Raw genomic sequence first — 25,955 nt, 5'->3', positions numbered from 1 at the left:
ATATCCTTTAAAGAAGTGGTACACACCCTAATATGTCAGAATTATGCTTGTTTTCTGATATACAGGTGCTGTCATCTGACTTCAATATTTTGAATTTAAAATAGCAAATGTCTGAATTTTCATGTTATAGTGTTCACACATGTATCGTGTTGAAAGGTACAACAATTTCATACATCAACATTATTTCCATTCAAGAAGATAAATGACACTAGGCTATTTCAAAAACATAACATGTGCACATCAGGCGTACTTGAACGCTGTTGCACACATACAGATACATGTGTAGGGCGATCCAGTATACATGTGCAGGCATACCTGCAGATGTGTAGGAGAATCATAGGTGGGATCAGGGGAAAGCTAAAGAGAAAAATCGGTCTCCCTATTCAATGAAATTTATTATTACTACAGCAGGTGGAAGGAAGGGTGGATCCCCGTTCACTATACGCATCCTCTGTAATTTGGCCCTTCCTCTTTGAAGAGCCTGTATCTGCTTATGTAGGAGCCATGGTACACCTGTGCAGGCATACCTATACACATGTGGGGTTATCCAGTTTTCCTACCCATTTTTTTTTTTACTTGAGCGAATTGGTTTCTTCATTTTGATTTTGATGCACAAACTAAATGGTGTGGATAAACTAAACTGTTCAGCTATGACTATACAGCAAGGGTTTCTCAAAGTATGTGTCACAGCTCCTTGGGGCATCGCGGTGGTGAACTGGAGGTGTTGATTTATGTGCATGTTTATGCTTTGAAGTGGTACTTTTGTTGGGGGAAAATATCTACCAAACTATTCTGGGGGGGGGAACCCCAGTTGAACCATGAATTGGGTAGGGGGGCTGCGGTTGGGGGGGGGGGGGCAAAAGTGTGAGAACCACAGCTGTACAGATATACCTGTGCAGACAAAGCTAAACGTGTTTGGGCTTGCAGCCAACATTCGAAATCATTGGTAGTCTGAGACCAGTGATTATAAATAATTGGAACACTGAAAAAAAAGAATGTGGTGGTCCCTGGGACCAGTAGTGAAAAACGTCACCTCTCCCCATGGTGATACATTGATCACAGAAGAATCTCCTATGGGAGAATCACTGATCTGCAGTCATTTTACATTGTCTCAGCCATTTAAATGTTGAATGATAAATGTTTTTGCTGTAAAGAATACTTAGAAAACTGCATCTCTGCTAAAATTACAAAATTTATGAGCAAACTGATTTAAATATGCTGAATTATATACAGTATGTGTACTAAGTGGTCCCTCAATCCTTTAGCATCTATTCGATGAATCAATATTTCCGACATTTGCATGCCATCCTAATCTTTTATATTCCCACAAATTAAATATTTTTTTTAATTAGACCGAATATTTGAAATGAATCTTCTCCACTGATAATTATATTTAATCTCTATCAAAAATAGAGTTCTCAATGCACGCATTTTTCAGATTGTCTTTCTACAATTAACCACCATCTTTCCAATATTTGCGTGTTTTGACGTAGGCAGTGCAGGGGGGAGATGCCGAGAGCCAAGTTCATCATGTTTTTATGAACTGAACATCCTCCCTCCTGGAAGAAGAAATGGATGAATCCCTCCCCTACTCAAAAAATCATGTGCATGCTATTCTTTGTGGCATTCAAATTTTAGCATGTTTGAAACACAGAATTACTTTTTATTGTTGTTGTGTTGAATTTTTGTACAAAAAATAGTATTATGCGAGAATATCATTTTGAGCTGTAAATATCAATTGATTCTCAATCCTTTAGCACACATCTGATGATTGTGCCTATGATCTCTACGTATTCTGTCTGGGGGCAAAAATTCCCTCCTTATTCCAGACAGTATATTCCAGTCTTTTTTTTCTGTCTTGGAAGCTTTGACACCTGAAAATGTCTTATTTTTTGCTGAATATGCTCAAAAAACGTGTTTATGTGAAGATATTTTGTTTTAATTATTTAGTAATCAATGTGGCCGTTTGAATCTTAGCAAAAAAAAACCATCCAGTATATTATATTTTCTTAGTAGCAAATATCCCTTGCAAAATATTTTTTGAAAATCTTGTTTAAAAAAATGCCTCTTTAAACCTCCACACTAGGTCATTGATAACGCCCCAGAATGAACAGTGGTGGTTTCATAAAGTTTGACTAAGTTCCACTTGTTTTTATGGCTTTTTGCACCCCTTGGTGGTATATCAGTCTTCTAAATGGCAATGAATTTAAGAAAACAATTTATTATTCAGAACAGATTTCATTTAGCGGGGACCACTCATGATGTCTGTGATCCCAGTAGATTCTTGTATTCATTGGTCCCATATACAAATACAAATACAACGCCACAACAGGCAAATTGCCCAACGAGGTGGCTGACTTAAGAACATCATGGATCTCCGAGCCATTTTTTGGAGGCCCTACCTACTACTACTACACCACACATGCACCCCGCCCACACACACCCCCAACGAATCGGTACATGCGGGAATGTGCGTGTACGTGTAGTGAAACCTGACGTGAAGTTTTGTTGTTTCTCTGTAATGCTTGTTATGTGTAGTGCTGCCATCTGCCACTAGTTTTTCTAACTATGAGTGAAGTGTTATGATTGAATGATTTATCGTTGTAGGACTGTTGCTCTCTGTGGCGAGACTTTTTAACGGGCTCGCATTAGCGCCTTGAAGTTGGGAACCACAGAAAACCAACTTCAGCCGACCACCACTGTGGGGTTCGAACCCAGATCCTCGCATCGCGAGTCTGTCACTATAACCACTCGACCACCACAGCGACTTTTAAAACCAGTGACTTTTATTTTTCAATTCTAACACTGCTTATAGCATAATGCTATTCACTTATACGTCTTTTTTCCTGGTTCCCTTGCACCAACGTATAAATGAGAGATCACTATACCTTTTTTTAAATACCATATTCAATCTGACAGAACTTTTGAGCTCATTGAAGGTATATTTTTCATGCTTGATCAACAATTTCAGATTTGATTTTCAAAAAACGAGTTAAGATTCATGTTATATGTCTTCAGTAGCAGACTTTCGCTGCTGAATGTCCACTCTGTTATGTTATCATAAATAATTTAGTTTTTTTTTTCATTTATATCAACATTAACTGGCAGTAGGCCTACATGGAAATATGCTTCAAAATGTAATATGTAAAAGTTTTCATGAATAATTCAAATTTCTAATGAAAGAAATGCTTTGGGTTTATTTTTCCATGTTCCAAAAACACAAGCAACGCAACAAAATGGAAATTATGAATTGAAGTAAATTATAGTTGATAATCATCATCACCAGTGCTGGACAAATTGCAAAAACATCTAGTCACCAGAACAATTTTTAAGAGCCCTGGCGCCTGGGATTTTCATCCAGCTCTGCCGCTATGTGCCGGATTAGCAACAGTCTTCTGTAGTTGTTGAATTCAAATAAATGTTTGCTCGACCAGAAGTATATGATCAAACTATGTCTCTGAATAGGGAGACTAACAGATGAGAACTAGAAAAAGGTCTCTGAGGAAATTGCTTTTCGTTTTCTAACAGCATTATTCAAATTTATCATACTAAATCAATTCCAAAAAATGATTAACAATCTTCTCATAGTAGTGTTAGATGAAGTCTGCTTATAACAGAGAAGTAAACGGCGGTCTTTCTCATCCATTTCTGAATTTAATGATGTAAAATCAAGCCTCAAAGGGCATCAAGGGAAGGGGGTCCATGACAAGAGATGTCACACAGTAGCTTTGCATTTCAAATCCATAACCCTGCTGTTGGGACTACTAGTAGATTCAAGTGGATCAAAGCTGAACATACCTATTTTTAGTGGTGAGTATAGATCTGCAGTTTCAAGGATATGTATTTTGCATTTTTATACAACAATTAGACTCCCACACTGATACAGAAATTCCATTATTTGAAAAGGCTGCAGCTGGCATCATTCAGTACATTCTGGTCTTTTTTCGTACTGTAGGACTTGCTAAGAGGAATTTAACACCTTATGTATCATGATAGCATATCAAGATCTCAAGCTATACTCATTTTTGCTGTGTGACATGACAATTTTAGTATTTTATGTACGTAATACTATCGTGCGATTTCGTGAAAATATACCAAAGTCATGTTCTTGTCATTAGATGTATTAAATCTTTCTATTTTTAGTGAGATATTATAGTGATATAATTTAGATTTTTAAACACTGTCTTCTTGTGTATTCTCTAGAAGTTGTTTTGATTGAAAGTCTGAAAACTTTTTAAATTGACATCCAGAATTATATAAGACATATTCATATACAACTGTAATTACAGTTATTTGAAATTTATACAATGCCATAATTATATTTTTTTATTGTTTAATTTTCATAATCTCAATAGTTGATCTATAAAGTTCATAACAAGTTAATTCTGTGGTCAGATGGCAAAATGTCATGCATCACTTTTCATAAAAAGGATGCATGAAAAAATAATGCAATAAAAATGCAATGATGCAATAAAAAATTGAGTTCACATTCAGGTTCATGAAAATTTTGGAAGGTGATAAAAATTTGTTTTTCTCTTTCAGTTCATGAGGAAACAAGGGATGCAAATTTTAATAATTCAAACAGCCACAGCATCACGTTTTTGCAAAATATTGTTTACACATTTGCCATCGTGAAATTTTTAAAAAGTAACTTATAATATTTTGCAATCTGAGCACAGAATTATAAAAATATTTAATATTTTTTACAGTGATAGCAATGGAGTTTTGCATTTCCTTCAAACAGAAGTTGTTCTTCTTAAAGCCACTTTTCATATCATTTTCACTGATGCAGAAAGTTTCCCTCCACCTATTCGTATAGATAATTATTCAGAAGTGCCTGTGATGTACTACCAAACAAATGTCATGGAGGAAAGATTAAAAACAACTGTTAGACCTCACAGCTCAGGTATACATTATACAATAATTTTGTTTTTGAAGAGACACACATAATAAGACTGAAGTACAAAATCACAGTAAATGATACAGTACAGAGCAATACTGTACTGTAGATTATGTATATCTAACAGATAAAGTAAAGAATATATATATACAGTATATACACACTTTGTAACCTGTAAGGGTTTCACAAAATTCTTTCTTCAGGTCTAGGTGAGATATTAATTTGAAATTGTTTCAATGCAACAGCATTGCTTAGGATACTTTAGTGATTATAATATTTTTTTCATTAAACATATATCTGAAAGTTTCTGTTGTATGATATCAATTTAGGATAAATTTTTAAAGAGTAATTTTATCTCAGTAAATTGGCTTCTATTTTATCTTCATAATGTAAGTCTTTTATAATTGAAAATTTTTTTATTTTTTTGGAATTTGTTACATTGTTTGTATTATTAAGATTAGGGTAATGCAAGATTCCTCGAAAGACAGTTTTATTCGTTTTTTAATTTCTATTTTGTTTTTTTTATCGAAACATTATTATTCAATAATGTGAATTTTACAATTCTGTACTCAGTCAACGCAACTAGATGCTTGGTCACCCAGGGCAAGTGTGCATTTTTGGTGCCCCCTTGTAATGTTGAAGAAGAGGTTTGAGAATAAAATTTTCACCCCTCTGGTCGAGCGCTTGGGGCACGAGACCCGCCTGCTTCCCCCTAGTTGTGGCCCTGCCTGTACTTATAATTTCATCATGGATTATGTTGGAGTATTATATCATATATTATTATTATAAATTATGCTGGATGAATTATTTGCTGGATTTTTATCCTATGATAGTGAAATAATAAGAGATTTTTGTTCAGCTTTGATAAGCAAATGGTAAAAATGCCTTTCTTTACTTTATCCACTTTATGTTATTCTGAGTTTATAGATTTCATTCTGAAACTCACACTATGAGAGATTTATAACATTACTTGCATAGATTGCTACATAGGATAAATGAGAAGATAAATTAAAGTGACACTGAACATCAACGATCTAGGAAAATAGTGTTGGGGCTCATTGCTAAGAAAAGTTTAAAATTTTGAATTTGATCAAGCCCAAATTGTACAAAATGTAAACATTGCAGGGTTTTTTGTTTGTTTTGAAGGAATTTACATTAATATTCATCATTGAAAAAAAAACAAACTGATCAATGATAATAAATCAATGACATGACACCAATATATTTTGAAGGGAAATCTTTGTAAATTTCAAAATGACCTAAGCAGTTAATTGTGCCCTCTCCCAGTCAATAACACCCCAACAATGACAGCCAATCAAGAAATGATTATCAACCAATTCATAAACAAGAGCTTATACCTTCATTTTCACTTTTGCCGTCTAAATAGATCAGACGGCTTATGTCTTTTTTGTCTGTTGAGCAACCTGTGGAGAAATGCCCAGCAGGTACCAAAAGGGATAGAGCACCAGTTCAGCGAGATTATAGGATTAATTATTTAGCTATCTCTTTCCTTCATAGATGTCATGTGTGCTGAAATACGCATAAGTAATTTAAACATTTCGTTCGTTTGGTAATGGCATCTAAGAAACTGAACGAATTGTGTATTATAATTCATTTTACGTTATTTATATCAAACTTAAATTTTCACTATGTCCTAAAGTTTATGGAATCTTGTTTTTTTCTGTATAACTTTTGTAGTATGCAAAATCAAAATCATTGTGAAAGCATAATTTATCAGGTTTTAGCCAGAAAGACATCTTACCATCCAAAATCCTGTTTTAGACCTCGATATGCAACTTCACATGATGATAGGCTGACAAAAAGAATGTTATATACCAATGTGATGTTTGTGGAATTTATTTTGCTTCTGGTTTGCTTAAAGTTTTAAGAATAATTAAAAAACTGGTTTTATTGTTCATATGAAAAATAGTCCATTAACCAGCCCTCTCAAAGCCCCACATTCAAACACACAATGCACCACATTTCGGGATGTTAGAGTGTACTCAATACAATGTAGCTTATGGAGAGAAAAGGATGTAAATGATGACAAGAAATGTAATTTAGATGTCTTGATGCATACACAAGGTATTTTCACCATCTGAAGGAAAAGCTACACTCATGCTCAACATTGTGGAAATCTATTTCAAAATGACTACTGGACTGACCACCGATGAGTCCTTATCTCAGTAATATACACATTAAGTCTACTTCAATGGGCAACAGTTCAGCTCGACGAATGCCTAGAAACATGCCATAGAAAGTGAAAGCTATAATTTGGACGCACAACTCCTGCGAAGTTTAGTTCTTTGCATGGAAGATCACTTGTTTGATGTCATTCAAAATAATGGAAAAATTATCAGTTCCTAATTAATAAGTTTGTCAGAAATTATACTGCATTTGATTGTTCCATAAACTTTTGAGACACGTAATTTTAACAAATTAACAATTATTTTTATTATACGTTTTATTATTTTGTGACAAATTCTCTATATATTATTGAAAAATGCTTTTCTTTTTCAGTGAAAAAATTGCATTTCTTTGCACCATGTGCTACAAAAGTTACGCCAAAAAAAACATGATTCCATAAACTTTTGGGACGTAGGGTATTTTTTTACAAGTTTCTACAATTTACAATAAGAATATATGAACATTTTATCAAAAGAGAATTTTCCAAAAATCGATCCTTTAAATAGCTCTGTAAGAAAGTCATCTGATAGAAACTCAAATTTTTGTGTACTTTCTTCACTTAAATCACTAATTTTAGTGAAGTAAAATACGTCAAGTGTATGTGCAACATGTGGTGTTTGGTTTGGCTCTGATATATTTAAAGTTGAGAATATACTTCACTGAAGAATTAAACCGGATTTTAATGTCTTTTGTTCTTTCTTGGTCTTTTATGATGCTATATTTTTACCAAAATGATTAGAAATAGTTCATACCTTGACAAAACACCAAAGTGAATTCCAAGTTATCAAGTTCAAAATGGTGCAGTTTTGAAGAGTTTGAAAAGAAAGGAGTAGGTCCGATCAGTCTCATGCAAACAATTTTTCACGTTAAAACCATGTAGACTCTTTATAATAGTCATCAATATGTCTTTATGTGAATCTTTTTGTTCATAGAGATACATATTATTTTTAGTTATTCTAAATTATTCATCTTTATATGCAAACTAAGTTGAGCTTAATATAGATGATCATCAATACACTTATGCATGTAAAATAATATTCATTCTCAGAATATTAATTGAAGCAGAATAGGCTGAAATGAACTCGCCTGTCATTGAAAACAAAGATCTTAATATGAAATTCTATAATGAAAAGAGGCAGGAAGAAAATTAATGGAGCAGTTGAATAATTCAAAGCATGCAATTAAAATTGTTGATTCATTTGAAAATATATATTTTTGTGTTTGTGTTCTAATAAAATGGTTCACCCCCCCCCCCCATCCTTGTAGTACCATATGCTTGGGATGATCCTATGTTGCCGCCCTACATCACATGCTGTGCCCCAGGTGGATCATCAGCTACATATAACACTAATATTTTCTCTGAAGGAAGTCAGCTGTTTTATGAAAATTTCATATATATTGTTCTGAGTGGAACATTCATAAAGTGAGTGAATCTTGATATTTACATACATCTGTGATAGAAACTACCATCTTCTTTAACCAGCCATCTGGCCAATTAATTTTCCCTTTTCCCTTTTTTATAATTTTAAAACTAATATATATATATATATAAATAAATGATTTTCTTTGTGTGTGTGTTCTCTATACAAATCATCATCTATCGTCATCAAGTTTTGCATATATACCAAATGGGACCCGACTTGAATGATAGGCTACTTTAAAAGTTTTTCAGAGATGGGAAAATACCCAAAATGGCAAAAAGTTGTCAGGCAACAATGGTTTCTGGGCCTCAACAATCATTTTTTTAATGTTTACTTTTCTTACCGTGGTTTCCTAGCAATGCGTTTCAGACATTTATATGCCTTTACAATACCATTTCTTTAATGCTGCCAGTATTATGTATAATAGTTTATATGCCTTTATAATGGTTTGTCACTTTTTCAATCCTCTCAATAATTTAAGAAAGCCCGGGCAGCTCAGGTATTATAGCTTGTAAAATATATTTTTTGATTAAAATTTTTTTAATGAATACCTTGAAACTGAGTTCACACATCATGTTGTAAGCTGTTTTTCAAAATTATCAACAAAAACAAATTTAATTAATAATTAGTAGTTAATAATTGGTTTTCTTCAACTAGTGGTTGTGTACAAAACACGTTTTTATGCTGTCTTGAAAAATTACATTTTGTGATATTTTCTTAAATACAGAAAGTGTTGGATGATTAGTAAGTACGTATAACTATGCTGATACTTGGAAATATTGTTAGAAGTATGATTGATTGATTATAGTTGAATGCATATTTAATGAAGTGAAAGAAAATAATACCTTTGTTATCCTTCTTTGAAATTCAACCTTGATATATTAAGTTGCCATCTATATTCGAAAAATTTAACTTGCATAAAAAAAGCTCTTTTGAACTGCAAAATCTGTTATTTAATTGATAATCAAAGTAATTTCCTTCAAGATGAATTGCAGCAAACGTTTGGCTGAAGTATGTGAAGTTAAAGTATTTAAATGCAAAAAATATGTTTAGATTTGTGTCATCCAATCTGCATTAGAATTTCTGAGTCAGCTTTCCGTAAAATGAAAAAGGAAATAAAAAATACAGTAAAACCTTGTTAAGTCGTCACCCTGATAAGTTGTCACTCCGGTTAAGTCGTAATTTTTCTTCAGACCCTTCCAGCTTTCATAGACCACAATGTTATTAAACCCTCGTTTACTCGTCACTAATTTCGGTTAAGTCGTCACTATGAAAAAGTTTGAGAAAGAGGAACAGACTATTTTTATGACTCCCATTAAAAAAAGAGCTTGTTAACAGCATTGCCATATGCTTAAAAGTCACCTTAAAATCTCATATACCCAAACGGAACAGTTTAAATAACGAAAGTTACGCTAGGAAAGTTCATTTGCCGAATAAGGTTTTTGGAACGTTGGGGACTGTTCAGGCTAGATCTCATTTCTGCCTGAGCTCCATTGGAGAAACTGGACAAACCGCGAGACACCCAAGCTCTGTCGCAAGAAGCAACGTAAGCACTTCGCCCCCCCCCCCCCCAGGGGGGGACCAGGACATCTCCGGCAAAACCAAAATTTATTGATATGTCAAAGATTACATATAGTGCAAGGAAATCAGAAATTATGTAAATCGAAGAATCAAATTAATCAAGTTAAAGCCAAAGTGCAACCGTGCGTGCGGGCACGGATAGTAAATAATCATAGAAAGCATGGGCTATACTAATTTAGGGCTTGAAATTTAAACAAAATATCTTTGTTCAAAACAACTAGACATTCTTTCCCAAGCTGAGGTCTTCTGTTTACTTTTCCCTGCCCAGGGCCCCTCCACCAAGTCATAAGTGTTCGAGATTACTTTGTAGTTGTATCATGAACTACTGATGAAGAATTCAAACACTAAAATTAAATTTGATGTGTATGTAAAATTAATGAGCAATAGAGAGTTCTGTTATGAAGAAAAGCTACTTATTCAAACAGTTGCTCTGTTAGTCTATAAATTAAAAATTACTAGTTTAAATCAAAGTGTACAGTACATTTCACCACAATAATTTAAGTAATAAGAGATAAAAAGGATAAAAAATTGCTATTATTTTTTCTTTCGCAATCTATAAATTTTATTAATATTGTTATTTTGATTCATACTTTAATAAATGTCATATTACTTTAAATTTATACGATTTTCATAATGAAATTGCACATTAAAACTGACGGAACTCCACCTAAGTCGTCACTCGGCTTAAGCCGTCTTAATTTTTCTATAACTTGAGGTGACGAATTATCGAGGTTTTACTGTAATTACACATGTAAAAGTTGTGAAGAATATGATGAGGAATCTGAGAATGAAATACCATCTAGCGTGGCAAATTGTTTGAAGAAATTTAAGAAGGAGATGAAAACATTGATACAAAATTCAGTTGCTACAATCCATGTGACCATGGAAGGGTTTAAGAGAGACATAATGGGGACATCACTAAAAGTTTGAATTATCATATTGGATTATTAAAAGCAGTTGATGGTAAGGTAAAATATCGAAGTGTAGAGATATCTCATCGTGGAAATGAAAACATGAAGCTGAAATGTCTGTGAAAATTAATTCATAAAAATATTGTGGAAATTCAAGAATTTATCTCTGAAATTGAATATAGGAGTAATATAGGGGCCAATAACATTGAAATTAATGGTGTAGTCAGAAGAAGTCAATGAATGCCTTCTGGAAATATTGGATCAAATAAAAACGGAACTTAAGATCAACCAAGAAACAGATAGAAAGAGCCCATAGAGTATACTTTCATTTTCAAAAGTTAAAATCAAGCCCTATCATTGTAAAATTCAAGAACAGTCATCTAAACATGTCTGGATTGATGCTTTTAAAAAACACCCAGCTTTGAAATTTGATGCCACCAACCAGAACTTCATAATGAGTCTTTGTTAATGAACTTAATGACCACCAGAGGTGGAAACCTCTCTCTGAGACAGTCTGACACATTCACTCCTGTAAGAGACATTGGTGAATTAGAAAAACTGCGTCTGAACAATGGTCGATATATTATCTGAAGATTATATTAATGTAGACCAGTGTTTCCCAAAGTGGGCAATATTGCCCCCTGGTGGGTGATGAAATGGTGCATGGAGCGGTAAAAGCTATGGGTATAACATAGGATTCCATGGGTTCGATTGAGGTGGGGGGGGGGGCGACGAGAGGGAAAAAAATTTGAAGGGGACGATGAAACAAAAAGTTTGGGAAACTGATTCGTTGGAAACTGAAAATTTACCTGTTTCTGGATTTCTAAAAGCTGGTAATATGGTAACTAATCTATCATTGAAATTTATATACATAAAATTGATTTTCTGTCTGTACGTGCATGCGTGTGTTTTCTCTATACAAATTTACAATTTTAAATCTATCGTCACTGTCGCTGTGGTGGTCGAGTGGTTATAGTGCCGGACTCGTGATGCAAGGATCCGGGTTCGAACCCCACAATGGTGGTCGGCTGAAGTTGGTTTTCTGTGGTTCCCAACTTCAAGGCGCAAATGCGAGCCGATCTTCCCGTTAAAAAGTCTCGCCACAGAGAGCAACAGTCCTACAACGGTAAATCATTCAACCATAACACTTCACTCATAGTTAGTAAAACTGGGGGCAGATGACAGCACTACACATAACAAGCATTACACAGAAACAAACTTTACGTTGCACTACACGTACACGCACATTCCTGCATGTACCGATTCGTTGGGGGTTCCGCGGGGGGGGGGGGGTTCATGTGTGGTGTAGCAGTAGTAGGTAGGGGCTCGGGGATCCATGATGTTCTGCCACCTCGTTGGGCAATTTGCCTGTTGTGGCGTTGTATTTGTATACCTTTCTGATATAATACATTCATGCAAATCATGTCACCAAATTTTGCATACACACCAAATGGGACCCAACTTAAATGATGGGCTACTTTAAAAGTTTGTCAGAGCAGGGCATATGCCCGAAATGGGTGAAAAACTGTCAGGCAACAAATGTTTCTGGGTCTCAACAATCACTTTTGGAACGTTTACTTTGGTTTCCGTGGTTCCTTAGCTATGCGTTTCAGATGTATATATGCCTTTACAATGGTTTGTCACTTCTTTAATGCTGCCAGTATATTTACAATAGTTTATGCCTTTATGATGGTTTGCCACTTTTTCAATATCATCATCAGCATCACTTTGAGGGTCAGGCAAAGGATGATCCCCATAGAAATCAATGTTAAAATTGCCGATTTTACGGTATAAATGCAGAAATTTAGTGGGTTTTCCTGCCGCATCAATAATTTTAAAAATTGTATTGAATTCTTGATTTTTGAAATATTGAGTTCGCTTAGAGATACAAAGCCCAGGACATTAAATATGAAGTAATTAGCCCGACCTACTTTTTGAGTTGGATATCCATGCAATAACATTGATTTTGACTTTTTATTTACATCTCCTCAAGCTTGAAAATGAAAATGTGTCTGTATTGTCTTTTAATATTCAACTGCATAAATTCATATAGGTTAGGATGTTTTAAAATTAGTTATGGACCCATGAAGTACAAAGAAATATCACAGCTTTGATTGAGCATTTTTTGAAGCTGAAACAGGCAGATGGATAACTTAAAGTTCAAGTGGGGGGGGGGGGGGGTAACTTCAAACATATTTGAATAAATATCAAAACTCATATATGGTTGTTATGGGTGATATAAATATAAATCTTTACAATATTGATGATACCGGTGTTAATGATTACTTGAATCTATTTTATTTAAATGGGTTTTCCTCATTTGAAAAACGTATCGCAAAAATTGTAATTACAAATTCATCTGATGTTGGCCATATATTTTATCGCTCGTTAAAAAATGCATTTCAATGTGAAACAGTAATTTATGATGCAGGAATAACTGATCACCCTCTATTAATTGGTTTTGTAAAAAAAACATTTAACAAATAATAAATAATAATTATAATAATTTAATATATAAGAAGAAATCTTGGATTTGCTAAGAATTATTTGATAATTTCATTAGAAATTTGAACTTTACTCGTTCTTTGTTGAACTTTACTCGTTCTTTGTTGAAGCTCATACTGATAATGCCTATAAAAATTTTTTGAACATCATCAATTTTAATTCTAATTTATTTACAAAAACTATATATGCAGTAAAACCTCGTTAAGTCGTCACTCCGGTTAAGTGGTCTTTTTTCTTCAGGCCCTTCCCTCATAGACAACAATGTTATTAAGCCCTCGTTTACTCCTCGCTAATTTTGGTTAACTCATCACTATGAAAAAATTTGAGAAAGTGCAACAGACTATTTTTATTGCTCCCATTAAAAAAATAACGTGTTAACAGCATTGCCATATGCTTAAAAGTCACCATAAAATCTTGTATACCCAAATGGAACAGTTTAAGTAACGAAAGTTATGCTGGGAAAGTTCATTTGTCGACTAAGGTTTTTGGAACGTTGGGGACTGTTCAAGCTGGATCTCATTTCTGCATGGGCTCTATTGGAAAAACTGGAGAAATTGTGAGACATCCAGGTTCTGTCGCAAGAAGCAACGTAAGCACTTTGCCCCCCCCCCCTCCCCCCCAGGGCATCTCCGGAAAAACCAAAATTTATTGATACATCAAAGATTACACATAGAGGAAAGAAATTAAAAATTATGTAAATCGAAGAATCAAATTAATCAAGTCAAAGTGTAACGGGCACGGATAAGAAAAATATTAAGCATTCTTTCCCAAGTTGACGTCTTCTGTTTACTTTTCCCTGCCCAGGGCCCTTCCACCCAGTCAAAAGTGTTTGACGTTACTTTGTAGTTATATCGTGAACTACTGATGAAGAATTAAAATACTAAAATTAAATTTGATGTCTGTGTAAAATTAATGTGCAATAGAGAGTTCTATTATGAAGAAAAGCTACTTATAGCTTTAGACTAACAGTTGCTCTGTTAGTCTAAATTAAAAATTACTAGTATATAAATCAAAGTGTACAATACATTTTACCACAATAATTCAAGTAATAAGAGATAAAAAAAAGGTAAAAAATTGCTATTATTTATTCTATCGCGATTTATAAATTTTATTAATATTGTTATTTTGATTCATACTTTAATAAATTTCATATTACTTTAAATTTATTTAATTTTCACAGCATTGCACACTGAAACTGACGACACTCCGCTTAAGCCGTCATAATTTTTCGATAACTTGAGGTGATGATTTATCTAGGTTTAATTCAGTTTTTCTCTGTAAGCTCTAAATTTTTTTCAAAATAGCATTTTTAGTTTTCCTGAAAGGCACACCATTTCGTTTTCCCTTTGACCTGTCATGAAGCATTTCCTCGCAATTATGACATATAATATCAGCGCCCTTTTCTTGTCTTGGTCCTCAAGTCCTCCTAATTTTGAAATAGGCTTTATAAGCACATTTCCAAAACAATGAAATATTATGGCTTTGACAAACAAATGTGCAGCAACCACTCATATAACTCAATGCATTAGGACTATTTGAACATCTACATATACTTGAAGCCATAAATCAGATCTGAAACGAACTCAACAAAATGCACGTCTACTTAATTTAAAACTGACACAGAAAATGACACTAAAGAGGAAGAAGGATATGATATTTCCTTATCACATCTGCAACTGAAGTGTACTGGGGACATCATCCTGACGCTATGCCCTACATGCTAGAAAAGTGCTGCCTTCTAGTAGCCACTGAAGCGAATTTATAAAACTGATGCTACACACTAATAAATTGACACACCAGTGAATCGATATAGTAGTACAACTAAACTGCAACAACTAAGCTAGTGCAAGTTATTCGTCCATAGCCCAGGGGACCTTTGGCCATGTATCAGCATATAATATCAAACTGCATAAAAATTGGAGCTTGCAGAGAGAAATAAATTTCAAATTTGAAATCAGTGATAAGAAAATAACTTAGATCAGTTGAAAAATCTCATGCAACAGAAAATTTTAAAAAAAAAAGTTCCCCAGTGTAATAAATGCATGTGTACCTTAGGGATGTGCTAATAAGGATATGTTAATATTTCAGCTCATTTGGTGTCATTCGCAGATGATACTTTTTTAATTTGTATTGCTCACAAAGCTGACGATTTGATAAAAAATTTAGGAAAAGACATTTACACCATAAATAAAAGAATTTAAAACCTTCAACTATAGTTCAGTGCAAGTAAAACCAAATAGATGCATTTTAATTTAATAAATCTAAATTCGCAGACAACTGAAATTAAATTTCATGAATGTGTTGATTTCCATCTTGATACTATTTGTAATTGTGCTTATATAGAAAGCTAATCCAAGATATTTATACTTTATTATTCAATCTCATCCAACTTAAAATGGAAAAATCGAGGGGCGTAGCCAAAAATTTCGTTTGGGGGGGGGGGGAACCAAAGTGATAGAACAATAGATTTGGCCATCTTTTTCCTTTTTTTCTGTCATTTTCTCATATTTTGGGGGAGGGGCAGACCATAAAGTCCCCACCCCCTCGCTACGCCCTTGGAAAAATCACTAATTTAATTACCAATAGACTAAGAGCAATTATAAGTTCGATGTTCAAACTAAAATCTATTATTTCGTGCAATGCATGGGTATTTCCACATATATTATATGGATTAACTGTCTGGGGAGGAACATACAAAATTTCTATTGTATCTATAAATTGTTTATATGATTTTTATCGACGAGATATTCTATTCATTAACAATATTTTCTCACACAAAGCAATGTATCACGAATGCATTTTAACTTACATCAACCTTATTTATACAAAGTATTGCTGTTCATATATAAAAATCCCGAGTGGAATCCCAGCAGAGACATTACATAAATAAGTACTTTACCAATGGAGAATCTATCATATACCATTACCAAGAAAAACTATTTACAAAAATTCTTTATGCTTTCTTGCTCCAAGGTAATGTAATGAGTTTAATATAGACAACAGCTTTCTCTTAATATGTTTAAAAAGTTCTAATAAATTGTGTGTATATATATATTTGGAATAACAGATATTGAACAGTTCATTTTATTTTATGATTAACTAAGTGCTGTAATTTTATGGGGGTTAACTTTTAAACAGTATTCTTCAAAAAAAGAAAAGTTAATTTAGATATTGAGTATCGCTGTTTATTGTGTATTTATTACTGAGTATTATTTTTTATGTACACTTTCAAGGTTGCCAAGAAAATTGTCCCATTTGTGTTACTGTTTGACCCATGGAAAGATTATATCCCTTTTGCTCAAATAGTGTACATTTTGTAGTTTTCTTTGTCTTTCTGTGTTGTATGTTTTTTTTAATAAATAAACAATTATAAATTATGCTGAAAATCAGTGCAATATGCTATTCAATTATAGCCAGATGACTGGTTTATTCAAACTGCATTCTCTAACATTCGCTAGCATGCCAGGATTTTTGGTACAAAATGTTAAAAAAAGTAGAAAAAAGTTTTCTTGGTAGAAAATGCTATTATTAAATTACCCACACAAGAGTGGAGCTGGCAGGGCCTGAGATAAATCTTTTTTATTATTATAAATTTGTTACATAGGGGCATGGCATTACCCAGTGGCCTGGTTCCAGGATGTGGGGGGGGGGCATGAATATTATTATACTTTTTGATGCAACATAGAAATTTTGCTAACATTCTTGTATGAATCATGTTTAACACTTTCGGGTCTGTGCTATTTCAACTATGTTTGTCCCTGTGGACTGAGGGTTTTTGACACTTTTCATGATTTTTTTTTAAATACTTAGAATATGTAATCTTTAACAGCTTTTTTAGTTAGGAATTTAAAGCTCTTTTCTTTCATAATATAGCAATTAAAGGTAGGCCTACTAATAGTTAATACTTAATGAGAAATAATTAAAAAGTATGTTTTAGAATTTTAAAGAAGTTCTGCATAAAAAACATAATTTTTCAACATAAAATTGCAAACAATTCTGAATAAAAACTTACCAAAATGTTGTACAAATATCTAAAAATAGTTTTTAAAAATATATATATATATCATCTTGTAAAATTGGCTTTGGTATGGTACACTTCAAAACACACATTTACGCACAGAGCAACAACACAAGGTTTGCAATGAGTTCGAGTTTCTTTCCGGAATCTTTTTCCTTTTTGTGCCTTTGATTTGCTTTGTTGCTCTTTTCCATCATATAAAATGAATAATAATTACTGTTATAGTGAAAATCTCGTTTTAATGAACACTTTTCTAATCCCCCAAATAAGTTTACTTAGGAGAAATGCTAATACCTCAAATTCCTTTATAACAAAATTTTGAAATAGCAAAGTGATTTCTATGGTCTCTTGGAGTTCGTTATAACAGGATTCGACTGTATATACAAAATTGTTCAAAAGCAAAAAATCAAATATATTTACCAGTGCTATCGTCATTTCAGAATTGCGATTTTGAATCCCATATATAATCGGACTGATATTTTGGATCATCTGAATCTGACAACTCTGACAAAGAATCGTGTGCTAATATATCTCTAATTTCAGCCAAATCATCTGTATCTGATAAGTCTAAAAATTGTTTCAGACATCGCGAAACACAACAAACATGGCTACTGTACCTAGGAAGACAAATATGTTTCAACTATACTTACTTCTACATCGTTTCATAAAGCTACGTTCATTAGCTGCTGCCATTTATATATTTTTTTGGAACTAGAAGATTTATATATTATGTTTAAAAACACTAGGAACATATATATTCATCCATTTTATAGCTACGGGAGTTAAAAGTTAAGTCTGATTCTGGCTTAGTTCCCTTGAACAAAAACTGCATCCCGAGTCAGGCTCGAGCTTAGACCCCGAAAGTGTTAAGGGTTTGCTTGATATTTAACATTATGATAACCCTTTCAAACCCTGTAACCACAGATGTGATGGTTGCTTTTTCTCACTGTGGGGGTTTTTTTTTTCAACCTCAGGGAGTTAAGCCTTGACTTATAGGATGGTGTGTGTTTTGAGATGAATATGTCAACTTTGGGGGCTTCCATCAGAGGGCAGCACTGAATTTAGAAATAAAATTCTAAAACAAATTGTATGCTTGTATGCAAATATAAATATACCCTGCATCGTCTTGGCTGAAAATTTGAATGAAAATTATCCTTACTTAGAAAGCTCCAAAATTTGACAAAAAAAAATTGAAAACTTGAAAGAAATAAAAATTTTCGGAGACATTTATGTTTTAATGTATTTTTTGAGTATCAATAATGCAAAAACATCATGAAAATTCCAAATAAGTAATGCTTGGGTCTGAAAGATTTAAACAACAATCTTATCACACAAGTAATAGGGATTTGCTCTTTTTATGAAACTGAGTGACATTTTTTCTAAATTGCTTGCATTTTTTTTATAATTGTGATATAAGCAATGAAGGAAAACAAGTTTGAAATAATTGATATCAAATTAAAATTTCAACAGAAAGTACCTAATGCATTATTCTAATTAACTTATGTAACAAGGCTTGTAGATAGTTGATTCAAAGCTTTATTTTCTATTGTTTTACCTTTATCTTGTTGGGAAAATTCAGTTATCCAAAGTGAAACTTCATCCAGGTTATCTTCTCTCTATACAGGCAAGATTTTAAAGACATACTTCAAACAAATGTTCCTCTTGAGATAACCCAGTCTATAGCAGAACAAGAACTGGTTCTTGATGTTCCTACTGGAGCAAGAGTTATTTTGAATAAAATGGTAAGCAATTGGGTAGAAGTACTTTTCAATTACTATTATAAAAATAACCCCTCATTTACAATAATATCACCAATGATCACCAATGTAATTCAAGTGCAGTGGTGATTTCAAATAAATATATAATTTTCTCTTCTGTTATTAAATCGTAGTTTCCAATGTAGAAACACAGAATCTTGTACACTCCTGCAGGTGCTAGGAGATCCCTAACATCTTCAACAGATTGCAGTGAACTGTCGATTTTTTAAGTTAGTTTGTAGGGAACTACAGATTTTTCAAGTTGATTTGTAGATAGTTCTCATATGATGTCATTCCCATCTGCAGTTTACTATGAGCTGTCAAAGATTAACAGCCATATTCATCACTCAGAGGGCTGAAATGTGGATCAGTTGAAACCCGTTTCAGTTTCAACACAAAATTGGTATTCTCGGACCAGTACCAAGAGCGTATCAAGTGAAACTCGATTCAGTTGGCCAGTATTTGGCGTATATCAAAGAGTAGGTTCGATGCTGATTGGATGTTTTTTTATTGGAAGCAATTTTCATTTTCGATATAAGCAAAATAATGTTATCTTCATCCCTTTTTTAATGGAAATTCCACATCATTCAAACTATATTTTCCTTTCTTACTCCCAAGATATCGATAATGATGGTTTTTCATTTCGCTACAGCATTGCTAAGGGGTCGTTCAAGTATTACGTCATCATTTATGGGGGAGGGGGGTTCCGATTTTCTGACTTTTGATCACAAGGGGAAGGGGGTTTGGATAATGCTTATGTCATCAACCACCCTCTATGAAAATTTGAAATATTTTTAATGACATCTTACTCTGAGCCAAAAACGAGAAAACCTTTCGATAGTTTGTGGGAACTTGAAGTAACATTCTCCCCCCCCCCCACTATTGATAAGTGCCGTACAGAGCCACTTTAGTGATCTCTAATTTTTTCGCGGATCCAAGTGATCTGTAACTGTGTCCGGGCCACTTAAGTGCTCTGGAAATGTGTCACACATCACTTAAATAATCTGAAAATGTGCCACAGGTAACTTGAGTGATATAGAACTGCACTGGGGGCCACTTAAGTGCTCTAAAACTACGTCACATGTCACTCAAGGGATCTCTAAATATGTCACAGATTGCTCAAGTTTTCTGGAACTGCGTCCCGGGTCATTAAGTGATCTGAAAATGTGCCACGGGCTGCATAAATGTTCTGGAATTGTACCACGGGACACAAGCGATCTGTAAATGTGCCACTTAGTTCATTTTTACAAAATTAGGTTTGAGGAGGGCAGGCCACATCAGATAATCCCCATAGCCATATTTGGTTCGCGGGACAAGGGCCTTTATGCGATTCATCATTATATGGCTTAGAGGGTGTGTCCCAATGAATTTATTAAATATAAATTTTGAGTTACGGTTTTTAGCCTTCAAATAAAAATGAAATTAACATAAATTGATTATAATAACATATAAAGGTATTTTCTTCCAAAATTTCAATTAAAAAAATATTTTTTGCATTAAAAAATAAATTTTTGATCGTTGGGTGGGAGTGCATGAGCCCCCCTATGCCCCCCTCATCAAGTCGCCTTACATCAATATGTTTTAGGATTCAAAGGGGCAGAGCTGATGTCGAAATTTTGCTGACAAGGGGGGGGGGGTCAAAAATTACAAAAAATTTGCTTACGTAATACTTGAACAACCCCTAACTTGCTAATTCAGATTAGAGAGAGAGAGATTATTGTAAATAATTTATATAGCACGTATTGTATTTTCCCGTGTGTAATTAGCATATAAGATTCTCACTGCTTTGAAAAAAAAAGTATTTATCCGCATATACAAGTTTCATTAATCATGAATGAAATGAAGGAAAAAGTGGCGGTTTTTCTTCTTGCAACTGTGTAAAATTTATATTTAAGAAAATATGAATAAAATTAATTTTTTAAAAATTTCCAAATTTATCTGAATATTTTTTAAATCATGATTATGTACCTGAAATCACAATTTTGTGAACACTAATAAGATAAACATATTACAATTAAAAAGTTCAAAATTCAGTAAATTTGATTTCTAAAAAATTTTTATTTTAGTGCTAATAGTAATTCCTCTTGTGATGGACGATGAACGTTCAATTATGCAGGATTGCATAAAAAAATAGTATCTTAAGAAGTGATGAAATGTTTACTGTTGGTTGCATGCAAGTTCGTTTCAACAAATATAGTTACAAAACAGTCATAGTCTCAGCTATTAACTTGTTTGGCTAATAATATGAAATATAGCTATTAGCCAAATAAGTTAATAGCTGAGACTATGATGGGGAGTGATGATAAACATTTCATCACTTCTTAAGATACTATTTTTTTATTCAATCCTGCACACAAGATGTGTCCCCCAATGTGTAAAATGCTACACCCAACAGTTTTCTTTTCGAGTGTGCACACTTATTAAGAAAAGTATGAAAGTACAAAAACTGTTTCACCATGTGTGCTAGTTTTTTTTATTAGCTTACATAAAAAGTTATATTTAAAAGAGTTCATTATTACATATAAGTTAAAAGGACTTCCTTGAAGCTGAGACAGATTCTTAAAACTAAAAAATCATCTGTAAACAAAGTTTCAAATCTATAACAGTCAATATAGGCATTAGTGTAGACAAAAAATTTTTTTTGTTGTGTGTACCTCTTGTCTGCATTGCTTTTGAATCATGTTCAACTCAAGGGTAAACTAATAGTCAAGTATAACTGATGCTAACTAATAGTCAGACTAAAAATTTTGAAAAAATTGACATATACACTGCTGGCCACACCCTGAAGGAAGCATGCATATAATATGAAATTTACAACATGCATTAGCGGAGGTGAGATATGCAAATGATTAGAATTTCAGCGCAGACGCACATCACGCGCGCCTGTGGCGCCACTTCAAAGCGCTATTTAAGGCTTGGAGATTTCGACGATTTGAAGTACGGCAATTGTGTTTTTCTTGTGGTTTTTTCAAAAAAACGATCAATTATGCCTCGTAGAAAACAGCGATCATCTTTTGATCAAGTATCCGAGTTCGACAGAGGAAAGATAGTGGCCTACCGAGATTGTGGATTATCTTTCAGGGAAATCGGTAGTCGTGTTGGACGAAACCAAACAACTGTAATGCGGATATGTGATCGTTGGATGCAGGAGGGTACGACGGACCGACGTGTTCGATCGCATCCACCTCAGTGCACCACTTCACGTGATGACAGGCGTATTGTGCGTATGGCAGTGACGGATCGCTCAGCCACATCACGAACCATAGCACAGCACATTCAGTCTGTACCGCATCATCCAGTGTCTGCGCGTACCATTCGCCGCCGTTTACAGCAGAGTGGTCTGTCCGCAAGACGTCCATTGCTTCGTCTACCCTTGACGCAGAACCACAGACGTCTCCGCCGCCAATGGTGCGATGAAAGAAGGATGTGGACGGCACAATGGAATGAAATTGTCTTTACTGACGAGTCACGCTTCTGTCTGCAACACCACGATGGTCGGATTCGAGTCTGGAGACACCGTGGAGAGAGGATGCTGAACAGCTACGTTATGCACCGCCACACTGGTCCTGCACCGGGTATTATGGTATGGGGCGGTATTGGATATCACTCTCGCACTCCTCTAGTACGCATTGCCGGTACTTTAAAAAGCCAGCACTACATCTCCGAGGTGTTGGAGCCAGTTGTCCTTCCTTACCTTCAGGGCTTGCCCACAGCCATATTTCAACAGGATAATGCGCGACCACACGTGGCACGCATTGTCCAAAGGTTCTTCGTCTATCGCCAGATTGAATTGCTTCCCTGGCCAGCTCGCTCTCCGGATCTTTCGCCGATAGAAAACATGTGGTCCATGGTTGCTCAACGATTGACCCAGATTACATCCCCAGCTGCCACACCAGATCAACTTTGGCAACGCGTGGAAGCTGCTTGGTCTGCTGTACCCCAAGAACACATCCAAAGTCTCTTTGAATCAATGCTGAGGCGTGTGGCAGCGGTGATCTCCAACAATGGCGGCTACTCTGGCTACTGATTTTGGCAGGAACCACACTTCACAGAAGTCTATAAATTTAATCATTTGATGCTTGGTCAACATGTTATCTACAAAATAAATATTGTTGCGATATCTCTTGTCTTTCTTGGTGTTGCAATTTGGGTGGCCAGCAGTGTATATTGATATAGATTCAACGACATCATTATTCATCAACAAAATCATTTTCCATCCCTCTTTCTACTAACAGGAATGGTAGTTAAATCTGGATTTTTTTTAAAATATACTGTATTTACATGGCAATCACAATAATCTAGTAATTTGTTGCTTTTAAAATTTACACTGTAACTTGAACATAACCAAGACACAAACTAAAAACTCATGCAACTACATAAAAAAAGCTAAAATTTTCCTTACTTAAGAAATAACGACAAATCAATTATCAGAAATAATTTATTCATATTTATATGGATTATATGGAAGTATTTGAGATCGCTGAAAAATAATGGTATGTATAACACCATCACACATAGAAAATAAATATTGGGATTTTCTTCTGTGACGTTATGAAATTTTCATCTTCAATGGCTGCATTCTATCATGGATATGTGCTTTCATCCTTCTTTTGCTCCCACATACTTGTTTCATCTGAAAAATTACACATAGGTTTCATGAAAAAAATATATAAATATAATTATAATATCTATAATTATAAATATAATTATATATTATAGATATAAATATTTTCATATTAATCTTTTGCCTAGGTGTAAATTTTTAGAGTTCTTAATGTATGGGGCCCACAAAAGTTATATCTGGTTAAAATTTTCTAGAATTTACCAGGTAGGGTCTCAGAAAAATCACTCGTCTCAGGGAACCCCATCATGCTCTTAAGATGATCCTAGTTAGAGAATTTTTTTTTTTTCTAGAAAAACTTAAGATTCTTGTGCTGAGAAAATTCGAAGTTGTATACAAGTGACTATTCCTGCCATTCAAGAGAGATTCATGATTTTTTTCAGACCCATGGATTCATTATTTTCAGAGAGTAAAAAAAAACTTCAAAAGCATGCCACTATGCCCCCCCCCCATTTTAACCGTTCGGTCGTAAATAATCTGGGGCAACTGTAACATTTCCCATAAGAGAATGTCTTTAGTGACAGGTCAGCAGTGACAAACTCCCATTTCTTCTTGAAAGTAACCCATAAATTCCAAGATACAAGATTTCTTTGTGAATCAACCCATTATTTTACTCATCTTAACCGTAAAGCCATACAAATATCTATAAATATCAGAATAGTTTCAACCTTGGAAGAAGCAGGTTTCCAAATTTACTGGATAACAAACAAATATTTCAAGTCAGGGTCAAAGGAAAAAAAACTGAGTCATTACAAAGAAAAAGATTTGTATATATACAGTAATCTCTCTCACTTATACACCCTATATTTTTATGTTTCACTCAGTTATGAGACAACTTTCTGCGTTCCCAGCCCAAGATATGAGAAAATAATGCAATTTCTTTTTCATTTATGCAACTCATTTGGCGATGTACCTCTCAGTTACGAGTGGCTAAAAATTTTGATATTTTTCTTCCCCAAAAAGGAAAGCCTAAAAAGATAAATGAAGAAGCTAATTGTGTGTTTGTGTCAGGAAGAGTACATGAATTCACTTTTTGTCATTTGCTATATGACTGTTTAAAGCTTACTTGCTATTAATCGGCATGGATTTCCTGTGGGAGTTTTTTTTGCACACTGTACACTTTAGAATGGCTGTACTTACTTCATCACTCTATTAATGAGACTGTATTGAAAAACCATACTGCTTCACAAGTCTGAAGGAGCTAATTGAATGTTTTTGGTGAGAGAATGATGATTGAAAAGAAAAGTCAGAACCAATAGTAATCATTTTAGAAAAGTAGTTTGTTCTTGTTTTTGCTAGAGACAGCATTTGAAGTTATACTCATTCCATCCTGTATTAACTTTGCTACATTTTATAAAAATTGGGTAAATGAAAAAAAGTTATCAATTTTATTCAAAATGACGTGATAAAAAGGTTTGAAGCATCTGAAAAGTCATTTTAACATCCCAAATCGATACTGAAAGTCAGCTTTAGAATTGAAAAATAAAAGTCACTGATCCCACAAACAAAAACCCACTGGTCTGCAGTCATCATGAGTGGTCTGCTAAACCAGTGGTTCTCAACCTATCAAAGCCCGCAGCCCAGATAATTTGTTTTTGTAAAGTGGAAGGCCCAGTTATACATATGACTAACAGGAAGTAAATGAGAAAAATGAAACTGAAAATCGCTCACAGCTTGGTTTGACGTTTGACTCATGTTGCCCTGTACTGGGCAGTGTCACTGCGGTTAAGAAGCACTGTGCTAAACAAAATCTGTTCTGAATAATATTAATTCATTTCCCTAAATTTGCTCCAGATAATGTCTCACACAAGTCTTTGAAATGAGTAGAGGATATATATGAAACAAAATGCAGGACGTCAAAGATTGATTCCAGAACAGCTATTTACAAGCAGAGATCTTGATGCAACATGACCAACAAATAACGAGAGCGATCTACCAATAAGGTCTCATCTTCTCAATACAATTTTAACAACGGCTTTAGTTCGCTTCTGGCGGCATCACTTATAAAAGCAAAACAGCCCTTCTAGAATAGTCTTAATCATTCGCGTGACATC

At 34.1% G+C, this 25,955-nt stretch overlaps 1 protein-coding gene across 4 annotated transcripts in view; it reads left to right on the top strand.

The window, feature by feature from the left end:
* The window catches only part of Vps13D (vacuolar protein sorting 13D), a 561,523-nt gene that overhangs the window by 453,003 nt on the left and 82,565 nt on the right, over nt 1–25,955 (top strand). For all 4 annotated transcript variants that reach the window (XM_089241869.1, XM_089241867.1, XM_089241868.1 and 1 more), the window contains exons 64-66: nt 4,710–4,906; nt 8,354–8,510; nt 19,148–19,265. In XM_089241869.1, coding sequence (XP_089097995.1) covers nt 4,710–4,906; nt 8,354–8,510; nt 19,148–19,265 — 472 coding nt within the window. The remainder of the gene's footprint in view (nt 1–4,709; nt 4,907–8,353; nt 8,511–19,147; nt 19,266–25,955) is intronic.

This window comes from Pholcus phalangioides, unplaced genomic scaffold (assembly GCF_987345545.1).
Source record: "Pholcus phalangioides strain wild (caught in Gottingen) unplaced genomic scaffold, Ppha-v1.0 ptg000014l_1, whole genome shotgun sequence".
In the NCBI taxonomy this organism is placed as follows: Eukaryota; Metazoa; Arthropoda; class Arachnida; order Araneae; family Pholcidae; genus Pholcus; species Pholcus phalangioides.
The sequence above is the reverse complement of the archived record's forward strand: the minus strand, read 5'-3'. Positions and strand labels throughout refer to the sequence as shown.